Source organism: Aedes aegypti, chromosome 2 (genome assembly GCF_002204515.2).
Source record: "Aedes aegypti strain LVP_AGWG chromosome 2, AaegL5.0 Primary Assembly, whole genome shotgun sequence".
Lineage (NCBI taxonomy): Eukaryota > Metazoa > Arthropoda > Insecta > Diptera > Culicidae > Aedes > Aedes aegypti.
Window position 1 is genome coordinate 119,397,305 of NC_035108.1, and position 25,679 is coordinate 119,422,983.

Below are 25,679 nucleotides of genomic sequence, written 5' to 3' on the forward strand. Positions count from 1 at the left end.
GTGCCGTGAAAGTCACAGAAAATAAATTGAATGATTTCTTCTTTGAGAGTAATCCGAGTAATCTACCACTTCAGCTACGTGCACATGACACATATGACGTTAAATCAAACTTGAAGATCAATCATTTCTCGCTAATAAAATTGCGATCGAGAACACCCCTCAAAAAACTCTTCCAACATTTGAGCCAGCTAGGGTTGACTGTAAAAATATTGCGATTGACCTTCTAGTTCTAAATTTCGAGCACACACCGCCCAGTTCAGACTCCCCCACCCTTCAAGCACTCATAAGCTTTTTTTCAACACCGCGAGACGTCGATTGATGAAGATAGTGCGCTCGTTGGCTGGGGCGTGAGGCGTGAGAATTCAGGCTACCTTCTCAGTGTGTGTGTTTGCGTGCGCACACCACGACGACGACGACGACGACGACTACGCGAGCCCCAAAAAGTGGGCCAATGAGAGCGAGAGTGTGTCATACTTTTTTGTGTGCCAGTGCTGCCTGCCTGCTGCTGATGATGTTATTGCTGCTCTTGATTCCGAACTGTGTCAAATGCACACTGACTGCCTGCCTGCCTCTCAGAGGCAACTCAGCCGACCGACCGCGTGCTCGTTCTCTCTCTTCCGCCAAGGGATGGCACTCGTGAGTGCTCGGTGCGCAACAAAGAGAAGGAGAGTCACCGAAAGCGAAAACGGCCGAAGTCGAAGCAGCAAAGCAAGCAAGCAGCGAGCAGCAGGCGTGCAATGGGTAAGACAACCGGAGCGCGGCCACACGAAAAACAGTCGCCGATGTTTTCGGACGGATTCTCGAAAAGGCGGATTTTATATTATTATTTTGTCAAGTAGTTGCAGTTAGTATATCGTAGCCCATGTTTGCCGTAAGTCGTAATTCTCGTCGCTGTCCGCTGCTAATCGTGCGCCGCCATACCGCGAGCTTTTCGGAGTCACCCCCTGAAGAAGAACGCGCGTAGTCTCACAGAGTCTACGCACAGTCTATAGACTACAGTAGGCGAATACAGCAGTACCGAGCAATATAGCCTACTGTTGGAAGCAGAGCGCGCGCGCCTTACGAGTGGTGTTCTATCTATACAAAACCGTCACAAGAAGTGTTCAGAAGAACTTCTCAGAAGGTTCGACACGCGTGATCGCGACGTACAAAAGTCAAGTGTTTCGCACAGTTCAGTTGTGACCCGATTTCGGGATTCGTCTAGGATTCAACCGAGCTGTTTTCGAGTGTCCTTCCCAACACGGATTAAAGTTACCAACCACCGTGGAAGAAAAGTTACCAAGTGCTTCTCACCACCAAATCCCTCAAGTGCTGTAAAACCCCCGAAACTCGTTCAAAAAAAGCTTATGATGTGATAGTGTGGTTTTGGAATTCTTCTGAAGAATTTCGATCATTGCGAGGAACCCCGCGTTGAAAATTGGTGCTAACCAGAACTCGGATTTATACACTCCTCCTTCGCTCTGGCAGCTGGATTACCCTGATCAGTGTGTTTGTGATAAACGTGCGTGAAAAAAAATGACCTAAAACTACTGATTTCCCCATTAAGGATTACGTGAAAACAGTTCAGAACAGGAAGCTTTCAATAGTGTTTTGTTTGAAATACGAAAATGTCCCATCGATGGAGCAGCTTCTGCAAACTCAAGAATCGTCTAACGTCTACACATACCACTGTTACCGTGCGTGATCAACACGAATGTCCAAAGGTCCATAACGACGTTTCGATCGGTGTTTGACACAGGAAGAAAAATTTTCTCAAGTAACAAGGTTTAAATAAAATAAATTGAAACAAGAAGAGTAGTGTGGAAAGTAGCCTGAAGATCCGCAAAAAAAAAAAGATTCTCTAGTTAGAACAAACAACAACAACAGCAACAACAACAACAACAGTTAAAAATAAGAGTGAGTTGGTGTTTTAGAAAATACGCAATAAAACACAGAAAACGAATAGTTCAAAGTGGCACAAAGTGTAAACTGGCGGCTAACTGAGTAACAGAGAGAAAGCGGATAATCTGAAGAAGCGAAGAAACAACGCAAAACTAAACCCAAGTGCAAAGCAACCCCCCTTCTCAAACGGAAGGATCCAAGGGAGCGAGAGCTACGAATTTGTGATTGTGTGTTAACTAGCGAATAAGTCTCCAATCTACTACTTAAGTAAGGGTGTATGGTCATTTTTAGAGGCATAAGTGGAAAAAATCATAGTTTTTTACCCGTTAAGAAATTTATAGTGGTAGCGCTTTAGCACTGTTTTAACTGATCTACACTCAAAAAAATAAAGAAACAACGCGTGGATCCCTGTGTGTGAAAGTGTAGAATTAAGAGATAAACGCACGAATCCAACGTGAAGAAACCCAATTGGCAAACCGAGAAACAAAATCAAGAATCCGTCCTCGATAGAAGTATAGATTGTGTGTTTTAGTGCACAACAGCAAAACGAGCAAACAAATCAAAAAAAATCTCAAAAGTTCAATAAGAAAACCACACACCGACCAACAAACAAAACAAAAAAGTGAGAAGAAATGTTATTAGACATGGATCACCAGAATTCGGCAGTGTTTATGTCGCTGAACATGTCACAGTACTCGATGATCAACGACTCGACCAGCCCGCCGCCGCATGGTGGCGCTGGCAACACTACAACGCAGCTCCTGTCCCTGTCCGGCCAGGGCAGCAACAGCAACAGCATGTCCGCCGGCCAAACCATGCCTCCGCCGCAATACACCGGCTATGGCATGTCCACCGGAGTCTCAGGCTCCGCCGGGAACCTCCTCGGGGCCGTCGTCGGACACCTGAACAACAACAACAACAGCAGCAGCATCAACAACAACACCACAGCGATAAGCCTTACATCACAATCGCCAATCCCGTCGCACAACAACAACAACTCCAGCAACAGCAACAACAATCATCATCACAGCCAATCCGGCCAGTCGGGAACATCCGTCGGGGTTCAGCAAGCGCAGCAACAGGGCCTGCAGTCCCAGGCCTCGGCCAACAGCTACTCGCTCTACAACTTCGATTCCCCTTACATGTTCTCCGCAGGTGGCTACCACGACAACATCTCCCAAACGCAGTCGAACTATCTCGCGATCCCCCCGTCAGGTACTACCGCCATTGAGCCGACCAGTCTCAATAACCTTAATGTCGTATCCGCCATTCAATGCGATCAAACTGATTTTAAATATTTCATTGAAGAACTGTGCCCGGTGTGCGGTGACAAAGTTTCAGGCTACCACTACGGACTGCTGACGTGCGAATCGTGCAAGGGCTTCTTCAAGCGTACCGTCCAGAACAAGAAGGTCTACACCTGCGTCGCCGAGCGGCAGTGCCACATCGACAAGACCCAGCGCAAGCGCTGCCCGTACTGTCGCTTCCAGAAGTGTCTCGAGGTCGGCATGAAGCTAGAAGGTGAGTACCTACCCAACTTTTTTCATGTTTAATGGGTTTCCGAAAAATTTTGTTGTGATGAATCTAGATGGGGACTCGGCGTGAGGGATCCCGTATGCGTGGGGACTTTGGACTTTGCTCTAAGTTTCAGTAAAGGAGTAAACAACGAGTGATGCTCGGTTGGCGCAATTGCGCGATGTTGGCTTATGTGTAGGGGAGGATGTGATTTTATAGTTTTGCGTTCTCGCATTAAGTATTACGGAACGCAAGGTTTTGAGTCCCCTTAAAACTGTTGAGGATAGACTATCAAATAATAAAACTCCATCATAGAAACACCTCAAACTGTTCTAGGTTGAGCATTTATCGTGCGCATTTGTTAAAAAATAGAGCTTCAACGTGTCGGATGAGCAGTCAAAATGGACCTTAATAAAAGAGGAAATCTTTAAAAATGCTTTTCCGATAGTGCTTTGATCCAACAATTGCTCTAGTAATAGCTCTTCCCCAGAAATGTGACTCAACCTTAACTGAATTGCTTAAACCTTGGTTGCCCAGCGATGAGTTTGAAGACCCTTCTCATATCTGGCTCGTTGAATGTTCTGCCAACTTGAATTCAAAATAGCTATTTATTTTTTATGCTAATATTTCAGCTTGATTATTTATTACTTGACTTTATATCTCTTGGAGATTGAATATCCGTTATAAATGTTCTACACGTGAGTCGAGCTTGCGATATAAGTACAAACTGAGTTTATTCAATGTTCAGATTATTTTAATAAAATTTCCTGTTCATTCCCTCTTCCATGTTTTTCTAAACTATTTGGGAGACAAAACTGAATTCCTATCATGTTTAAAAAAGCAGTGCTTTGATTAGTCAAACACAATCTTACTCAAGCATATGCTGGATTTTTCCAAAATACGTCACTCAATCAAGGAAGCGGTTTACACAGAATCTTTTGAAAAATTTTGGTCAGGATCACTCACTGAAATTTTCACATTTTTTAAAGAAATAGTGGGGTAACATTCTAACAGAATGTTGGATAAAATTAACACAAAATTCTAAGCATAATTTCACAGAGTTTACCACTGAATCTGGGACGAAGATCTCACTAACTTTTGGCAGGGTTTCGACATAAATCTGAGAAGGACTTTTGTGAACTAATTGACAGCATCCCCATATATTCTAGTACGGAATATGTATATGCGATTCTGTTGAAATTATAAGCACAATATTGGGAAGTATCTCGAAAATCTAGTACAAGATTGCCATGTACTACGCCCAATTTTGGGTCGAATTCGTTAAGAATGTATGACAGAGCTCTGAGTATGATTCTCATAAAATCCTAAATATCATTCTCACAGAGTCCTGAGCTAGAGTCGGTCGTAACTCTGAGTATAATTTCACAAGATTATAACTTAATCCTGGGAAAAATTTTCACAGAATCCTGATCAAGATGCTCTGAAGTATTTTTTTTTCTTTTGAATATCCAAAGCTTAAAAAACTATCGTTTCATGATGGTCCTTATATAACATTGTTTCTAAAATATGGCCCGCGCTTCGAAAAGATTTGGCAGAATAGGAAAATTCTACTCTGAAGGACTGATGGTTCCAATAACCGAGAGAAATGTTCACAGGATTTTTCCAAAGTAAGGATTTAAGTCTCGTAGTTTTGATATTAACTAGGCTTATGCTGTCAGTTACTGTCCGAAGTAAAGAATTTAGACATAACAAATTATGGTTTTCTTAATATGTAATTATTATTTTTTGGAAAAACTCTTCAGTGAAATCTGTTTTCTACCGGTGGACAGAACTTTCCAGAGTCTTTTAACGAAAACAGCTCTTGTAAATGTCTTCTTATCTTGGAAACATCTGGAACGGCTTTTCGGACTGAATCTTTTAATAAAAAGAGCAAAGATTGAGTTTTATGTATGCAGTTTGGAAAACGATCAAAATCTTGTTATCAAACATACTTTAAATATGCTTCAAACCTCCAAAGAAATCACGAGAAAGATTCTTGTTTATCGAAAGTGGTTCGTACGATTTCAAATCATCGTAAAAATGTTACTGAAAATAGTTTCAGAAATTTATTTAGCAATCAAAACTGGATCATATTGATCAAAACGATGTTTTGAATGTTTCAAAATTCAATTTTTATACTGAAACTCCTTCCAAATTTCATAATTCGTGATTTCTTCAACACTGCTTAGTAAAACTAAGATTTTTTGAGAGCTTTTTATTTTTTATTTTTTTAGTTTGTTTAAATTGTCAACAGAAATTTCCAATATAAATAACTTTGGTTATTAAGCAAATTTTGTTTGGCCAAGACATTCTTAAAAACTTGTTGTCTCAAGCCTAATTTGCTGCTGTAAAGGAATCACCAAAAAAATTTCTGGCCGATTCCTTGCGGAATTTTTCTACAGCGATTCCTGTTTGAACTGACATTTTTTTTCAACTGCGTACTTTGATCGGAAAAAGCACTTCCTTACAGGAATTTACCATGCATCTAGATAGTCCAAGAAATTACTTGTCATCAGCGCATCATGCTCTAAGCTAGGTATACTGTTCTTCTCAAGAAAACTCAAAAAATTCTGCCCAAGAAATGGTCAAGAAATTTCCTACAGTGAGTTCCATTTGAATTGACATTTTCTTCCAACTGCGTACTGCGATCAAAGAAAAATGCTTTTTTTAGCATTTCTTGCAAGAAATTTCCTACGCATCCAGATGGGCAATTACTTTTCTGTTGAAGTGCATGCTTCGCTTTAGCCTTTATGTGAGAAGCCATGTAACTTTACCTTAAGCCAAGTAACAGCACACGTCAAAAGAAGCAGGATAAGAGTTTAGACTGCTCAAATTTGCTGCAGGATATATATTTGTTCTCGGCGAAATGTTTGTTGGAGGTGCTTTTGTTTCGAAACCTTGCAAATCTCTAAAAACTCTTGGAGTAGGAGGCTAGGATCAATTTGAACTCGATATGGCATGCGATAGTTGGATTTTTTGGGAACAATTGCACAACCGAGAAAACCTAATCTCTAGATACAATCTGACAAAATCTTTCACAGAATGTCTCCAGAGATTCGTTCATTTCTTTCTAATAGAAGATCTCGAGAGATTCTTCTCGGCCTTGCTACACCAAAATCTCCAGGAGCTTCTAAGCAAATGTTCTTGGAAAAAAATCTCGTATCCTCGCAAATATTATAAGTGGAATCTACAAAACACTACCTAGGTTTATTTTGTGGAATACTTTGATTATTTCTTGAAGAAATTTCTGGATAAATTTCACGTGTCATCAAAAAAATTTTGAAACAAGGTAATGGAAAACTTACTGTTATTATCCATTAGAAATTTCTCAAAAGCTCCTTGAACAATTGAAATGAGGAAATTTTGTTATATCTGTCTTTTCTTTCTTCATATATTCTTCATACATATTAGGAAGTTTCACTGGTATAAAAACCGCAGCACTTTTCTTGAGAAACTCCCCAAAATAACATAAAAGAAATTGCATTCGTCAAATCTTGTGAAATTCAGGAATCAAGATGGAATTTCTGTTAAAATTTATGTAAAAATCCTTGCATTTAATTCTGATACAAATCTTACAGGCTTAAGAGATTTCTACGAGGCTCCTACACAAGTTCTTCAGCAAATCTTTCACAGTTGCAGGGAGTCATTTCTTCAAGAATACTTTCAGGTGTACTCTAGAAATTTCTCAAAAGATTCCTCCCAGGGATTCATCGAAAAACTATCTTCATTGATTTCACAGGGGCTGCTTGAAGGAATTTTACTAAATTTTACGTCAGTAAATTCTTCAGTAGTCAATCGTTGATACCGCCAGTAATTTCCACAAAGATTTCTCCAAGAATTCTACCAGGCATTCTCCAAAAACTCTTCTAGAGATTCTTCCTTCAATTCTTCTTCCGATTTGTTACAAAAATTTCTTTGGATATTATCCTAGTAAAACTAACGAATTTCGACTCCAGGGGTTTTAAAAGTATCTTGAAACAAATGTTATAGGCTCGAGAGATTTCTACGAGGCTCCTGCACAAGTTCTTTAGGAAATCTTTCATAGATTCCGCGAAAAAGAGCCATACAGTTCTCGAGAGATTCTTCCCAGGGATTCGCTCCAACGATTACAAAGGGGCTGCTGAAAAGAATTACCCAAACTTTACGTCAGGAAATTCTCCAGCAGTCTATTTTTCGGGCAAAATACCTTTAGTAGTTTCTCCTTTGATTCCTGCAAGCATTCTACTAGGCATTCTACCAAGATTTCTTCCAGAAGCTCTTCCAGTGATTCTTGCAAAAAATTTTCCTCCGATTTTCTAAGTTTTTATTCAAGGAGATGTTATAAAAATTTTCATGAACATTCTCCTAGTACACTACGGCAAATATTTGGCTTGGATTGATTTGTCAGAGTTGATGTTTGTCTGTTGATTTTTGCTCAGCCAAATATTTGCACATTTGGCAAAGCAAAGCGTGTACCGATAGCTTAAAACTAACAAATTTTGACTCCAAGGTTTTTGAAAGTATTTTCGATAGCCACAATACTTTCAGAAACCAATTCTAGACCCTCGTGCAAGAGCTAAGCAGCTTCTTTGTCAGATTTCCGTTTAGATAGTAAAATATGCATGTGCAGGGTTGGTAGAAGTATTCTGAAGAAATTCGTTGCGGGAATTTCCAGCAAATCCATCCAAGATTCCTGCAGAAAGTCCTACGTCCTAAGTTTTTCAGCAAGCCTGCAGTTTTCACACGAATAGCCATAACATATCCTCACAGATTATCTCAAACACTGCTACACAAGTTCCTTTATGGATTATTTCGATTATTAGACTGACTCCTGAAGAAATTACTCTTAGGATTCCTCCAGCAGATTTTCCAGGTATTTCTCTAGCCATTTTTATTCGTGAATCCTCAATCATTTCGCTTCATGAATTACTCCAGTTACTCCAAAGATGTCATCCAAAAGGTACTCCAGCAGGCATTTACACATAAATTCTTCATATAGTGTTTTTATATCTCTACCAAAAAATGCTACCCCAATTCTTTTTGTACCTTTTTCGATTATTCTCACCTGGCAATTTTCTGGGATTTCTCCTAAAATAATGGTCAGATGTTATTCAGGGTTTTGATTGGTGACTTTCCCAATAATTATTCCAGCAAAATATCGAAAAAATTGTTTGAGAGTTTTTTAAGTGTCCAGAATTTCCACCAGAGATTCTTGCAGGTGTTTATCAGATATTTCTTTATAAGTTCCAAAATGCCAAAAATGACAACCACCCACCTTCTGGTAACGCTTTATGTAATGAAATACTACTAATTTTGTATGAGGTGTAACATCAGGAGGGCACCCACCCCCTTCAGCGTTATGAAATTTGTGAATGGGCCCTTAATCAGAAATATATCGATGACTTTCCTTATTTGTTCTACCATTCCTCATATTGAAATATTTTGGAGTTACTTTCTAGGAGTTGTTCTTGAAGTTCTAATTTTATAAAAAGTTCCTGACATTTTTTTGTGGAAATACCTGGAGGAAATTTCTGGTGAAATTTCTGGAGAAATCGTAAAAAATACTTATAGTTGTGCCTGACGAAATTTGACGAGAAATCTCCATAGAAATTCTAAGAAGTTCTTCCTCTTCTTTCTGGCGTTATGTCCCAACAAAGCCTGCATCTCAGATTAGTGTTCCTATGAGTACTTCCACAGTTCTTAACTGTGAGCTTTCTTTGCCAATTGACCAGTTTTTTTTTGCATGTGTATATGTACGGCAGGTACGACGATACTCTATGTCCAGAGATGTCGAGGAAATTTCCTTTACGAAAAGATTCTCCACCGGTGGGATTCGAACCCACGACGCAATTTTCAATTTTGAAGTTAAGCCAAGAAACAAAGCAGAGATTTTCATTTTATAAGAACTCTGGAAAACGCTTTCACCTAGAATTTTTCTTTAAAACTGCTGCAAATACTATGGGTTATTTTGAAACACTGAAGTCAAAGTTCTTGCAAACTATTTTTATGGCTGAGAATGACCCACAAAGTCTAACACTATGAAAATAAATTTTTGAAACTAAAACTGAGCTTGACATAATCCTGCAAAAAAGGATTTCATTGGTAATACTTCTAATAGTCATTTGAAAAGGCTTCAGAAGGTTCTGTGTAGAGCTCGGTGTTTAGCAGAGAGTCAGCTCTTTTTTTTGCTTAGCGTCATTTTACGATTAGATTGGAATTTGTTTGATACCTATAAGATTTCATAAAATGTATTCCATACCACAACTAGAGCTTTGGTAAAGCAAAAACTGTGAAGAAAGTTCAAAAATTCTTGAAGTCCTGAGAAAGAGTTTTGAGGATGCTTTTAGAACTTAGAAACTGTTTTAGAACCTGAATCTGAAAATTGGAAAACAAAATCCAACCAAAATGACATGTTAATTTTATTTGCATGGTTTTATAACTGGAATCAACGTTCCTTAAAATCAAAATTGTAACTGAGGACTTTCTGGTTCTGAGGATTTTCTGATTTCCAAAATTGTAATACTCTGAGTTGTTGAACAAATTTGCATAATGCTTTAAAAATCTCGTAAACGAGTTATTTGTGCTTCATAATGCTGGGAAGCACTTGAAAAAGGAGCCAAAATTGGTTCTGAAGCTTGAAAAAGAGTCAACCTGCTAGACGACGTTAAAAAACTTAAGGAAATAAGGAAAGACATTTTTCGAGAATATGCTATCCTTATTCGAAGAATATCGCAGCCAATTTCCAGATCAATTTGTTTTAAAAGAGGCTCCATCATGACCTTGAAAAATAGCAAATACAAGATTCGTCTTCGATACGTCATATCCTGAAAACGTATCTAAAAGTTTTAAACTGAGCATTCCAAACCATCCAAATCATTCAAGCATACGTTGTTAGATACATTTTAAAGACCTAATGGAAAAAAAGTACTTCGAAGATACAAATTCTCAAGAGGCTTATTTTTACGAAGTTCTTCCAACTGAAATCAAGATCAATTTTCAGCAAAATGGATGTTTTATAGTTTAGCCAAAATAAGGTGTAATATATTTTTATTAAAAATATTTCAGTTTTGAACGATAAAACTACCATTGAAGTTTTGATGATAAGACTGGATTAAGGAAAGTTTTCATTTCCTAATTGTTCTATGATGCCTCAGATTTATGTCATGCATCATCTTAAATGTAATAATAAAATGATTCTCCGGAATCGGAATAAAAGTATCGATTTAAGTACTCTAAGGTAGTTTAATTGAAACGATTTAGACTGTTCATTACTTTCGAAATATTCTTTGTAGTCAAAAAAGTGCTCATGCGTTCATTTTTCGTACGATTATTTCAAGCATTATGTTTCAAAACGACGTATCTATTCCTCAAATCCTTTTCAACATGTTTTGCATATTTTTCTTGCGGTATTTACTATAAATTGAACAAAAGGAACCACTATTAAGCAATGCCGATATGTGTTCAATCAGGTTGGAAAATTAAAGAAATTATCAAATAAACCCTTTTGCTTTGTGCTTGTCACATGCATCATGATGATTCGTCGATATCGTACCTTTATTGTTACATACACCTCGATTGATGTGTCAGTTTGACAGTTTGTTTTGCACTGAAATGTCTTCTTCATGACATATAAATTTGTTCAACGCATAAGTATCATGAAAGCTGTATCCGATATGTCTACCGAAAATGGTTTTCATTGTCCTCTAATAGTATGTAATGGAAAACAATAAAAAAGAGTTATATTTCAGAATCAAGTAAAATTATAAGAGATAAGATTTGCAATTGAAGCCTGCAAATACCTAAATGTCACCGTAAATTATAGAGGAGAGATCCCTTGGAGATATACGTGTCGTCTTTTGAATTCTCGCGTAACTTTTCGAAAGGGCCTATCAAGCATCAAGGATTTTTTTTGTTAACTTACTCTTTAATCTATTACTGAGCCGTAGTATCGTCTTCTGTTGCGTTTTTTGTATGAAACATTGTCTTTTGATTTACCTTTCAGGAGCGACTCCTATCCTCGTTTTGTACGTACTCGACGACTCCATTATTTTGTTAAAATTAGGTACAAACTCATTCCAAGTTATTCGACCTTTAAAATTTCACTGGATGTGTCGCAAACGAATAACAACATAGAAATCGAAAACCGTTGTGTAATATTCCTCTTATGAATATCATTTCCACAAAATTTAATGCCCCGATAAACTTTCAATAGTTTTAGCAAATATCGAAACAAATGTGCCATAACTTGCGTTAACTCACTTACCATAACCGAATGTACTCCCGTGACATTTCGTCCAAATCTACATAATCCGCACACCTATGATTCCGTTCCGGTATGGTAGCCTTTAACCTGGCAGGCACCACACCGCGATGAAGTAAGCGATTGGGTAAGGCTTGTCTCTATCCTCGTAATCTCCTCGCCCCTAATGCACACGTTTAAGTCTCACAAGACAAACGTCTGAAAAGAAAGAAAAAACCTGCACCGATGAAGTCTCTCGGTGATCCGGTGAATGGATCGAATAAGACCACCAATCCGCAATCGCCTAAATGGGGACTAACTAACTAGCGCGGGTTGTTAAAATTGTTAAAACTCGCGCGAAAGATGAAAGACAACGCACCAAGGATTGAGGCTAAAAATTTGGCAGGGCAATCTATCTTGTCACAGTCGTCGCCGGCGCACAGTGGTCTAGATTCGAAAAATCGTGGCAAAACTTACGTATTCTTGATATCTGTCTCAAGTTTTACCATGACAGTTGGTGTATCAAAAAACGAATGTTTAGGCAACTTTTGGGCAAGAAGATTCTTCTAGAAGATTCCTTAGACATGAAAGATCATTCGAGCAAGATATCTCCGTGGGTAGCGACGGGGAGCGATTTCATCTTCTTGGCATTACGTCCTCACTTGAACAGAGCTTGCTTCTCAGCTTAGTGTTTTATGAGCACTTTCACAATTATTAACTGAGCGCTTTCTTTGCCAATGTTGTCATTTTTCGCATTCCTATATAAAAATTGCTCTTTTGAAATTCTCATAGTGTTTTATACTTTGTTTGGCCTTATTTTCACCTAGCAAACTTGTTTGAAAATTAACTTTTTCCAGCTTTCTAGAAAACTGAACCGCTGTGCACCATTTCGCCGAACTCGGTCTCTGGATGTCTGTTTTTTTTTCGTGGCGCGGAGTGTCGGGCTCTGGATGGACCTTTCTCTTCTTGCTTGGCAGACATCGCCCAACAAATGGCAAATAGCTCGCTATATCAGCTCAACGTTGTTGTCGTAGTCGTCGTCAGCTGGTTGCGTTGCGGATGTTTGCCCATTTTTGCCGCCCCTAGAAGTGACGACGACGACTACGCCGGAGGAATTCGCATTTTTCGGACGGAATTTTTGAAAGTGCACATGTGGTTAGCTGTTACCGGGAATTTTGCGGATTTCCAGGAGAGTCCTACAAGAGTGAAGTTTGAGTTGAAATTAAAAAAAAATCGATTTGAGTATCCGGAAACTGTTTCACCTATTTTGTTGCATCTGTGCATCTGCTACCAAATAATGTTCATTTAATTTTTTTTGGAAAATTTTACATTAAATTGGTCTTATTTGATTAACCTTGGTTTACCTTGAGCAAAAAATATATGTGGAATAATGGTTTCATGTGTATTCAAAAATTCAATATTTGTTGTTCTAATATTTTCATAATTTTTTAATTCGAGTTAGCCCGGTAACTGACAATACAATTGTCACCCGGTAGGTTTTCTGTTTTGCTAAGACTCCCATGCAAAACGACAGCTTTGTTTTCACTCAGTTTTTCGACCTTTCCCGGTGAATTTCACGAACTTTCAGTTCACACGAACACGGAACAGAACGACTAGGAGTTACGCTGATGAACAAAACGAAGAAAGAAGCATTCATATCTATTGACCTATTCTCAAGCTATTTCGTTTTTATCCATATACAGTCACCCCACGCAGTTGAATCACCCACAATTTATGAATCAGCTGACTTCAAAAGACAAAATTATTATCAAACTTGTCACAAAACATCACAGAATTATTTTTACTGAAAAGAAACTATGTGTAAAAATAATTCTGTGATGTTTTGTAGCAAGTTTGATAATAATTTTGTCTTTTGAAATCAGCTGATTCATAAATTGTGGATGATTCAACTGCGTGGGGTCACTGTAGATAGATTTAAAGGAAAATTTATAAAACCGAAAATTATGCAATTTAATCAGCATTTGGTCTATAATTTCATAATCGGAAGGTTACAAAATATTTCCCATAAATTTTGTATGGGCTGAAATGTGTAGGAAAAAGTGATATTCATTGATTTTCATAGTCTGTATATGAAAAAAATAGCTAAAAAGCGGAATCGAATTTTCACCGATGGAATATTTCAAAATCTCCTGATTATGAAAATATAACCTAGTTACTGAAGTCTAGCGGAAAAAAATCCGAGGTACATTCGATTTGCATAATTTGCTACTTTAGACATAGCGTGCATCATTAGATTTCCTTTTGCCGTTGCAAAGATTTTCTTCAAAATCTGCGAAAAAAACATAATGATAGTTTTTATTTCGATGTACTAGTTATAATATTGGGTTTTGTGATTATTTGAAAAAAAAAACTCATTTTTCCATAATGTTTTTTATCTTTTAAAATTGTGTACGTATTTTGTTCAAATTCATATAAAGCTATTGTTCAGTCTTCTTGAAAAAGATTTCCAATGGAATCATTCCCAAGTTTTCACTCAATTGTCTGATATTAATCTAATTTATCGAATATACAAATTGTTAAAACCTTTAAGATTAATTTTGTCATCTCAATGGTAAGATTTTTCGTTGAGAAAAAAAAAATCTTAGATCTTCAAGGTTTCACTAATATTCAATATCGAGTTATGGAGCCTATGAGATCCTAATTTTTTTAATAAAAACCTATTTTTTTTTATCAAATTTGAACTTTGATACTTCTGATCATGTTGGATGTTCACTTGATTGACAAAATACTATAGGGGTTATACTTTTCAACACTGGGCTTACACGCTCGTTCAGATCTACTCAAAAGTGAGTTGATTTCGACTCACTTCGGAACAAAGTGGAACTGCTCAAAAGTGAGTAAAGCCCTTGTTACTCACTTTAGAGTAACACTGTCAAATGCCAAAATTAGAGTAACACTTATTCACTTCGTTTAATCTGAAATTTGCGAAAGTGAGTAGATGTGACTCACTTTTTAAACAATATTCCGGAAAAAAATCATATATGTTGGCTTTTCCATTTTTGGAAATAAAATGCGTATCATTTGTATATTTAATGTTATTCAAATTTACAATGTATAATAAAAGTTGACCTTGTTAATTGCCAGAAGTTCTAGACCTACGGGAAGTTTTGGAGTAACTTTTTTTCGGCCAGGTCTTCAGCGTATCCGAGATCCAATCCGTTGTTGCTACAGCTAGTGGGCTTCATGGCCGTGGGGTTAGTGTTACCAAGCTTTTAGCCGCATCGTTCCAAGGAGTGTGGGTTCGATTTCCGCTTCAGTAGGAATTTTTCGTCAGAAACGTTTTTCGACTGTGCCGCTGTGTGTTACATTACATGCTAATCCGTTGTCTAGTGTGGTGCTTCCTTCAAAGGGCAAATCGTCCACTGAAAGCATTACCGTGTTGGAGTATTTTTTAAATTAGGTACTCAATGAAGCTGTAAAAAAAGATGATGAGTTCAAATCAAAATGGTACGATAATATAACTTACACAAAAAAAAGTATATTTTCTAAACAGTTTTATCGAATTTCTGTTCTAAACAGGGGTTTGAGCACCTATTTTGTTACTTTTAATGTTTATTCTAATAAATACACATCTTAGCTTGGTAGCCGAAATTTTTACAAGTATTTGACAGTTGAAAGTGAGTCAGAAATATGCGTGGTTACTCAAAAGTGAGTAAAGTTGATTTCTCTCAAGAGTGAGTTAAAATTGACTCACTTTAATAGAATAATGTCACTCCCTTTCGACAACTATCTTGAAAGTTCAAAAGTGAGTTAAAGTTACTCTCTTCTGAGTAGGTTTGAACGAGCGTGTATTCCCATTTGACATTTCGTAAGGGACACGGAAAACAAAATATACCCACAATTTGGGGTTTAAGCCAAGGGGTGTGACAAAATCTCAAAAACAGGAAAACAATTTTTTTTTGACTTAAACAGCGAAAAACATTTAGAAGTAAACATGTATTTCTGGCCTGAACTTAAGCTTTTGATACTAAAATTGGGACAGGGCTTTAGGAGCCTATCAGTGATTGAATCAATAATCGTTAAAGTTAAGGTTGAATGTCGTTAATTAAATTGAAAAAAAGTTTTTCGATGTTCCTTCAAGATTCTGTTTCATGTCCGCAGGAAATTTCTCCTTTCAACTCAATAAACTCCTTTGATTTAATTTAAAATAAACACCTTGAAATTTTGAAACAAAAATCTCCTTTCAAATATAAACGAAAAAAGAAACAGTCTTATCGGAATGTTACTTTTAAGGTTTAAATTTGTCCGCAAAATTGAGCATCAATTTTTTCTATTTTTACATACTTTCCTCTACGATTTCGTTGAAATTTGCTGAAATATTTCACTGAAATTATTGGTAAGCACGTTTTTATTGGATCATAAAGCTCAAAATTTCCTGAAGATATTGTATGTATTTAAAGGTTTCAGTTCTGTTAATTCTAATTATATGTCTTCTAGAAATTCATTTGGCATTGTTTTTATAACTATCTCTTGAAAATTTACAATTTTATTCAATTTCTCAAAATGTTTTGGAAATTCATCTGGATATTTTCTATTATTATCTATGAAACTAAGACTTTGCTAAAGGTCTGTCTTAAGATTTTCCCTAAAATCCGGTCACTTTTTTTTACAATACCTAGAAAGGGCTACCGGCAATCTATCATAAATTTATGACAAACAGTCGAAAGACAAAACTTCGAAAGGACAAAAGGTGGAAGAGAAAAAAGAAGGGGCATTAGTTCGAAACCTATTTTCAAAAATGTAGGATTCTCCATCAATTTTCGACGCTTTGTCCAATCTATATTTGGTCATTCGACTTTTTGTCACGTTTCGGATCTATGGCAAAAGTTTGGAGGAAAAAAAATGGACTAAAGATCTAAACTCCAAGATTGTGCTAGAGGTCTTTCCTAAGAGTTACCTTGAAATCCGATCATTTTTTCTAAAACCCTAGAAAAAGCTACCGGCAATCTCTCATAAATCTCTGACAAAAAGTCGAAAGCCAAAACTTCAAAAGGAGCAAAGGTATAAGTGAGAAACGAAGAGGAATAAGTTCGAAAATGTTTGTCAAGAATGTGGAATTCTCCATTTAGCTAACAATTTTCGTTTGATTTTTTGTCTTTCGACATTTTGTCTCGTTTGGAATCTATGGCAAAAGATTGAAGAGAAAAAATGGATTATAGATCAAAGCTCCAAGATTACGCTAGAGGTGTTTCACAAGAATTACCCTAAAATCCGGTAAAATAATAAATACAGTCGACTCTCCACATCTCGATGTTCTACATCTCGATATCTCTCCCTATGTCGATGATTGCTTCGGTCCCTTCATTCTGCATACGATTTCTCTCTCTCCATATCTCGATATCCTCCTTATCTCGATATCTCCATATCTCGATGTGTTCCTGTAGATTTCATGTTCACAATTTTTTCTCCATATGTCGATATGAATATAATCAAAGGTTACTAGACCAGATTTAAGAGGTTCAGAACAATTTGAAAACTCGAAATGAAGTTTGTTTGTTTATTATTTTCCTAGTAACGGAATGATTTTCAATCTGGTGTTCAATTAATTAATCTTCTTTATCTCGATCTCTCCCTATCTCGATAATCCCTTCGATATCGAGATGTGGAGAGGCGACTGTACCTAGAAAATGCTACCTAGAAAATGTACCCTATCATGAATCTATGACAAAAAGTCGAAAGACAAAACTTCGAAAGAACAGAAGGTCGAAGCGAAAAAGGAAAGGACATTAGTTCCAAACTAATTTTCAAAAATGTAAAATTCTCCATCTGGCTAACAACCTTTGTCCTTTTGTCTTTCGATCCATTGTCCATACGATTTTTTATCTTTCGACATTTTGTCTCGTTTGGAATCTACGGCAAAAAATTGAAGAGAATAAAAATGGACTAAAGACCGAAGCTCCAAGATTTTGCTAGAGGTCTTTTTTAAGAATTACCCTAAAATCCGGAAACATTTTTTTTTCTAAATACCTAGAAAAAGCTACCAGAAATCTATTCTGAATCTATGACAAAAAGTCGAAAGACAAAACTTTCAAAGGACAAAAGGTCGAAGAGAAATAAGAAGGGTCATAATTTCAAACTTTTTTTTTCAAGAATGTAGAATTCTTCATCTAGCTTACAATTTTCGATCTTCGAAGATTTTGAGGAGCAAAAAGAGAGTAAAGATCGAAACTGTTTTTTTTTCTGAAAGAGGAAGAATTTCTCTCCAAGCATTTACGACCTTCTGTCGTTCGACCTATTGCAGGTCGGAAAGGGAACATGTTGGTGGAACAGACAGAAGAGGAGTTTCAGAAATTGATCACAAAAATTTACTTTGAGGGTGTTGATATCTAGAACCGGACGTGACAGCTCAACTAGCTCGATAATCTTGATGTTACAAAGGCCAGTGCTGTCAGTATCCTTCTTAAACAAATCTAGTGAAAATAATCAAATGTTAAGGCTCATAATTTGGCAGTTACTTGCACGCTCATTTCGTTCAGTGCAAAAGAGGATACTAGCTTTTTATTAAAATCAGATTTATAATCAAAACCTTCAATATTTTTTAGAGAATATTTACACAATTTTCATTATATTGCTCTCAACTAAACTTTTTTTTCGTTTTGAGGGTTAGATGCATCGATTATCGAAGCCAAAACTCGAATTAACAAGAGCACAAATCTAGAGAACTAGAAAACCGTTTGTGCTGAAAATTTATCTCAATGGTGCTGAAAATTTAACTCATTGGTCACTTACCGGTGGTGAGCAGTGAGCTAAATTTTCAGCCCAAACAGTTGTCTATTTCTCTAGATTTGTGATCTTGAAAATTCGAAGTTTGCATTCGATGCATCTTCACCTTAAACATTGTTGGAGCACTGGATTTGAAACAACAAGATTTTCTGAATAATTTCCGAAAATTTGATAAAAGCTCTGATTTACGAACTAGCAACACGGCCAGGCTAGTAACAAAGTGCCCTGTTGTAATCGAACTCAACGATGGGAAAGTAGGCCTTTGCCAAAACGACCAATATGAAATGGTCATTTTTGACAGGCAATAGGGTCCTAAAGCCCTGTCCCGATTTTAGTGCCAAACGCTTAAGTTTAAGCCAAAAACACATGTTTACTCAATTTTCTAATGTTTTCCGTTGGTTTAAGTCGAAAAAACATTTTTTTAGATTTTGTCACACCCCTTGGCTTAAACTCAAATTTTGGGTGTATTTTGTTTTCCGTGTCCCTTCCGAAATGTCAGATAGGAACAACCCCAGTGTTGAAACTATAACACCTGTGGTGTTTTTGTCGACTAAGCGAACGTCAAACATGATGTCAAGTGTCAAGGTATAATTATGGACCAAATTTTTAAATTAAAGTTTACATATGATATAGCCGTTATTTGAGCGGGAAAAAATGCTAAAGTAGTTGAAGTAACATGCTCTTTCGGGTTGTTAAATAAAAACAAGATTTTATTAAAAAATTTAGAACCCTATTGGTTTCGATTTTAGTACTGTTATCTGGTGCGTCATGTCTCATGCTGATGCCAGCAATATTCAACTATCAAGATTACGTTATATTCCTGCCATTTTATAGCATTGCTTATAAATCAAGTTTGAGCTAACTTATTGAGAATAAACAGGGAAACTGGAGTGAGTTTGCTTCATATTCTTCTTCTGCAATTTTCGTTATGTAAAAGTAGAAAATTTTGTTTGTATCTAAATTGAACAAACATGAGAAACAAGAGTATAACAAAATTAACGACTTAGAGAATGAAAAAAGAGTAGTTTGTGTTTGGGGGAACAACAGATATATGTACCTATTCATTACCACCTCCTTACGATGAATCTTCATTACAATATGTACTTCTTTTAATTTTTGGCACTTTGACACTTTTAGCATATGTGACGTTCACTTATTCGACAAAAATTTTAACGACGGGGTTGTTCCTATCTGACATTTTGGAAGGGACACGGAAAACAAAAAACGCCCAAAATTTGAGTTTAACTCAGGGGTGGGACAAAATACCAAAAACCGTAAAAAAATGTTTTTTGTACTTAAGCCAACGAAAAACATTTAAAAAGTTAGTAAACAAATGTTTTTGGCCTTAACTCAAGCATATTGTACTAAAATTGGGACAGGGTTTAGGAGCCTATAAAAAACCCAATTTTTAGAAGTATTATAATCGTATCTGTTCGACTGATTTAATTATCTCCTTGAATTCTCCTTTTCCCATTCAAAAGCTTCCCAACTATTCTCATACTATTACCAGCGCCAAAAAATCCCCAATCCCATTCGTCTGCAACCGGACCCACCGAAGAATGACGTAACCCATTGGGGTGCTGCGTGTTCCACTGAACCAGTCTCGCGATCATGGAGGAACATACACACAAAATACACCTAGCCTTAAACCCCGCGCGACATAACCGAAATCGAAAGTGAAACTCCCCCTAGATTATTATTGTGCGGAGGCAGCGGGGAAGGTGCCCGCAGTAAATTAACACCCACCTTTCTTAGTTCCAGTCGTCGTCGTCGATTGACAAAAGGCTTCTCTTGCACATACGCGTGAGACTTGGTGACAATTGTTGTCGAAGTCGAGACTCCAGCGAAGAAAGCGATTTCCCCAATCTCAGAGCCTTAAATGGACCGGTTTGTCAACAGAACTTCTTCCGTCTGGTTGTGGGATCTTGTTCAACGTGCAATGCGTGACTTTCAATTTGAAAGTGAAGTGATTTCATTTTTAGACGGATTTGTTAGCATTGCATGTCGGTAGGGATGTCAAATTCTGGAAATGTTTTCGACTACTAAGCTGAGAAACAGATTCTGTCTCAGTAGGGACGTTAGCCCAAGAAGAAGAAGAGTCAATCATGATGAATCCTTTGCTGAACCAGATTTATGATCGAAAGGTCAATCAAATTCGAAATCGTCTTAAATGCAGTACTATCCAGATTGCAATTAGACGTAAGTCAGGTTGATCAAATGTGAAACAGGGCATACAGTTAGAAACAACTGGCAAAGCCACGTTTAAACACTGTTCAGTTTTATCTAGATTAAAGTACAGTTTGACTGCAATTTCGTCACAAGAAAATTGAAAATACCAATAGGGTCCTAAAGCCCTGTCCCAATTTTAGTGCCAAACGCTTAAGTTTAGGCCAAAAACACATGTTTACTCAATTTTATAATGTTTTCTGTTGGTTTAAGCCCAAAAACAATTTTTTTTAGATTTTGTTACATCCTTTGGCTTGAACTCAAATTTTGGGTGTATTTTGTTTTCCGTGTCCCTTACGAAATGTCAGATAGGAACAACCCCAGTGGTCGAACTAAAACCCCTGTGGTGTTTTTGTCGACTAAGCGAACGTCAAACATGATCTTAAGTGTCAAGGTTCATTTATGGACCAAATTTTTAAATTAAAGTTTAAACATGATATAGCCATTATTTGAGCGGGAAAAATTGCTAAAGTAGTTACAGTAACATACTTTTTTGTGTTATTAAATAAAAACAACATTTCATTAAAAATTGTAGGACCCAATTAGCAAAGAGTTGGAATTTATTTTCGTCTGTGCTCAAGCGTCCTGCATCCTTACGGAGTCGAAACCATTTCCGGTTCGTATCATTCTGATAGGATCGCCGTTACGCAAGCAATTCCAACACTCACCTTACTTGCCTCAATTCGCATGCTTCGGTCGGCAACGCCTTTCCCCGCTCAGAAGAAGAAACAGACCCCCGAAAAAAAGAGGTCTTTTTTTCTCGCACTTGGTCAGCTGGTCAGAGACGGCTGACTGGGCTGGACGTTAAAAGCCAACCGAACAGGTTTGTTTTGTAATCACCCTTTCCCCTCAGAAAATTCGGCTGCTTTTCGGCTGCCACATTGGCGTCATCGATCAACGCATTTCGTCGTTTTCGTGTGTGTCACTTTCGTCATGGCGAATACTAATATGACGACGACGACGGCTAAGCTTTTTGGGTTATGTTTTCGGGGGAACTACTGCGGGATGGCCATGGGCCAATTATTCGTTACGTTACGTACGGGGTACGTGCGGGTCTCCCCGGATGGAACAAAGCACGCAAGAAACAGGTTTCGCACGTAATCGGCGGTGGCAGTCCGTGTGGGAAAGTGAGATTTCTGGGCAGGTACCGAATTAGTTTTACCGCTGGGGGTATTTAGCGGTCGGTTAAAGTTGATGGATCGGGGCTGGTGGATGAGTTATTTGTTTATGAATGGGGAGTCATTAGATAAACAATTCATAACTACAATCGTCACTTTAATCTTCATTCATTCAAAAATTAGTTTTAGGAAAATTCAGATGCTTTACTAGTAACATTTGAGGCTTTTTTTTACAAATTTAATGACCAGAATTTTCTTGTATGACTAGGGTGTTTTATGTATTTTAGACAGAGCGTTAAGCGTAAATAATTTGGAGACCTCCATTTGATTTTTCTATAAATGGCCAAATTATATACGCGTAACGGTCTGTCCAAAATACTTTGATCACCCTATCACAAAACCATTTTAAGGCCGCACGGGACGTCATCATAATCACCCTATCTATTTGAAGAAGTACCACTCCATATATCGATGCGAAAAATGAATCACTATGATTCTATATATGTAGGGTATACAATACACTTTCAGCTTCATCATTTCACTGAAACTCGAGATTTGCTGCCACAAAGTTTTGATGATAATTGTTAGAGTGAGACAAAAGATAGGGAAAATATCACGGTCTCCCGTGTCGCCTTAAAGTTAAAGTTGTTACCAGGGTTTTGTGCTTCTCGTAACTAGATAACTTTTTGCGGAAAAAACAACGTAGCATATGAGATTTTATTACGATCTCAATGGTCAACATTTCGTTTTATGACAACCTTAAACCCATTTTAAAGCTAGAGCTGTAGCCTGGATTTGTGTTGTTGTTTTCCAGCTAACCTATCACGAAAAAATAACGCAACATTTAAGGCTTCAATACGATCTTAACAACCAGAGCTTAGTTTTATGACTATCTTAAAGTCATTTTAAAGCTAGAATTGTTTCTCTATTTAACGGAGCGTCGTAAGTAGTGGTTAGGTTTTGAAATTTGAGAATCTGACATAAGTCCTTTTGTAAATCCGGAAATTAAACGTTCCAAAAGTAAAAAATCGAGTTGGTTCTTCGTAAAAAAAAGTAGAATTTTGTCTGCGGAATACGATGAATCAATAATACAAGTTCTTTTGTTATTCAGAGATAAAGCTGTTTGAATATTTTTTTTTTCGGTAAATATCCCAATTTGTTATAAGATTTCAATACTTTACCGCAATTTACTTTCAATTTGACGTAAGTAGCTTCTATACTGTTTAAAGGAAAATTATTGAGTAGAATTATAACATTATTTCTAAATCTATTGACAACTTTCAAACTAATTCATTCAAACTTTTTAATTTAACATGCTTGCACGTGTCGAAAAATACTACTACAAAAACCTAAGGACCAAATGGTACACCGTTTTGTTCAATCAATTTGTTCAATTGACTCAAGTAGTGTTTTGTTTTGATTCATGGTTCAGTCACTTTGTCTTCAGACTTACGGCTGATTGAATAGAGTTTCGAGATTTATAGTTTCATTACGGTTTTGTAGACTAATTTATGATATTCAGTTTTATGTAACATATCGAATATTTACTTCTGCAAACATTCAATGTTTATAATGTTCATATAACACTTCTCTCGACATTTCGACCACTCAAAACTTACAAAATTGAATATTGGTGGTTAATTAAGAAGTTCTTATGGTAATGGGTAAATCTCACCGAAGTGTAGTGAATTCTTATCTACGTCTTCTTCATAATTTTTTAATATATAATTATTAAACTATAAACCTATCTTTATTAATTTATTATTATTTTATATTTTTCTACAACCGTCCTATCATAAAAGAAGAATCTGGTTGAATTGAAATAGTTTCAAGTTGATTTTTCCGATACTTACACAAAAAATAAAATATGTTCCAGAAAAAAAATCAAAAGTACTGCAAAAACCCATTTTTTTTATTATTGACGGAAAATCGGTACCCAGTAGAGGCTTCAAGAAAAAATGAAAAAAGATAGGGATGCTTAAAACAAAAATTAGAAAATTTAAAAACCAAAATTCATAAATTTATGAACATAAATTAATCATTGTCCAAAACGTGTTTAGTTTGTTTTTAGATAGCAAAAAATGATGCTTAGATCGAATATAAAAATTTGGATATTACAGGGTTAAATTATACTGTGATTGATCTCACCATTGAAGTATTTTTATTTAAGTGTAAGGGCTAGCAGCTGGTATCCTTTTAGAGATTTGATCAGTATTTTCATGCAAGTTTCTAAAAAAATCTCCATTTGTAATGGATAGTCTCTAAAGCATCTTTCATTTTTTTACAAAATAGTCTCTGATGTCTCATTTTTCCTCTTTTAGTTCGCAGTGAGTCCTGGTGCAATATTTTATAGGCTACTGAGAAACCTTCAGAGAGTTTCATCTCAGATTCCTCAAGGAAATGGTTCTGGAATTATTCGAATAATTTCTCCAAAAACTTCTTCTGGATTACTTTCAAGTACGCCTTCAGGTGTCACTGCATATATTCCTCTGAAGATTCCTTAAGCAATTCTCTTCGATTCTTAGAGAAACTTCTCCAGAATTTACTCAAGAAAATCCTGCAGCACTCTAATGCTTTTAATTTCAATAATTTCCTCAAGGATTTCTCTGGATCATCCCAGGATTGCTTGTACAGATTTTTCCATTATTTCATCCAGTTGTTTCTCTAGGGGTTTCCAAATGTTTCTATAGGAGTTCTGCCAGAGATGTTTCTAATAACTTTCCCATCGTTTTTTCTTCAGTTGTTACTTTAGGAGATCTTCTACTTATTCCTTTTAGAGTTCTTCCGTGAAAATTTCCTAAAGTTTATTCCAAGATTTTTGAGGAAATTCGTATAGAGGTATCTCCAGAAAACTCTGCAAAAAATTCTCCAGGAATTTCTATGTTGATTTTTCCAGAATTTTTCATATAGTTTCCTTCAAAAATCCATCAAGTTTCTACCAGTTTCTGCTCTAAATGTTCTTTCAAGGATAATTTCAGAAAATCTGTTAAGAACTTTCCATCCTGAAATGCCTTCAGAAATTTCTCTGGGATTTTTTTCCAACAATTTTTACCCAAGAAATATTCCGGCAGTTCTTCGAAACAGTTCTTGAGAAATTTCGCAAGTAAAGTTTCCATGGATTATTTAAAAATTTGTTTGAGATTTAACACCAGCCAATACAACACCAATTATGTCTTCCTATAATTCCTTAACATGTTGGGTCCTAAAATTTTTAACGAATTCTTGTTTTAATTTATAAATACGAAAGAGCATGTTTTTGCAACTACTTTAGCAATTTTTCCAGCTCAAAAACGGCTATATCATATTTAAATTTTAATAAAAAAATGGTTCAAAATATGAACCTTGACAATTTTGATCATGTTTGACGTTCACTTCGTCGACAAAAATGCCACAGGCCTTTTAGTTTTAACACTGGGGTTGTTCCTATCTGACATTTCGGAGGGGACACGGTAAACAAAAAAATACCCAAAATTTGAGTTTAAACCAAGGGGTGTGACAAATTCTCAAAAACCATAAAAAATGTTTTTTAGACTTTATCCAACAAAAATAAATTAAAAATTTAATAAACATGTGTTTCTGGCGTAAACTTAAGCGTTTGGTACTAAAATTGGGAAAGACTTTAGGAACCTATTGCATTCTATATTTTCAAAGAAATTCTGTAGGATACTATCCAAAGATTCATTCCATCTTTTTTCAATAATTATCTTAGCACTTTATTTAGAAAATTTCTCCAAATTTTCCTCAAGAGTCTTAGAATTATTTCAGAGATATTTTTTCTCTTATATTATTCAGATTTTAACCCTAGGCTGCTGCATTGTTCTACATAGTTCTCTTAGAGATCCTTGAAGGGTTTCATTAGGAATATCTACAGAACTTCTTGAGGATGACTTTTTAATTTCGTTTAGAAACACTTCATGGAACTTCTCCCCGAAATAATTCCTAAATTGGTTTCTTTGAGAACTTCTTTGGGGTATTTC

General features: G+C 36.4%; 1 protein-coding gene across 8 annotated transcripts in view; it reads left to right on the plus strand.

Annotated features, from left to right (window-relative positions):
• LOC5573425 (nuclear hormone receptor FTZ-F1) overlaps positions 1 to 25,679 on the plus strand; it is a 628,100-nt gene that overhangs the window by 417,024 nt on the left and 185,397 nt on the right. For 4 of the 8 annotated variants that reach the window (XM_021842123.1, XM_021842125.1, XM_021842122.1 and 1 more), the window contains 2 exons: positions 3,037 to 3,096; positions 3,190 to 3,402. In XM_021842123.1, the coding sequence (XP_021697815.1) occupies positions 3,037 to 3,096; positions 3,190 to 3,402 (273 nt within the window). Of the gene's footprint in view, positions 1 to 732; positions 872 to 2,212; positions 3,403 to 25,679 lie in introns of those variants that run through there. The other 4 variants (XM_021842126.1, XM_021842127.1, XM_021842128.1 and 1 more) reach the window with 4 other exon arrangements.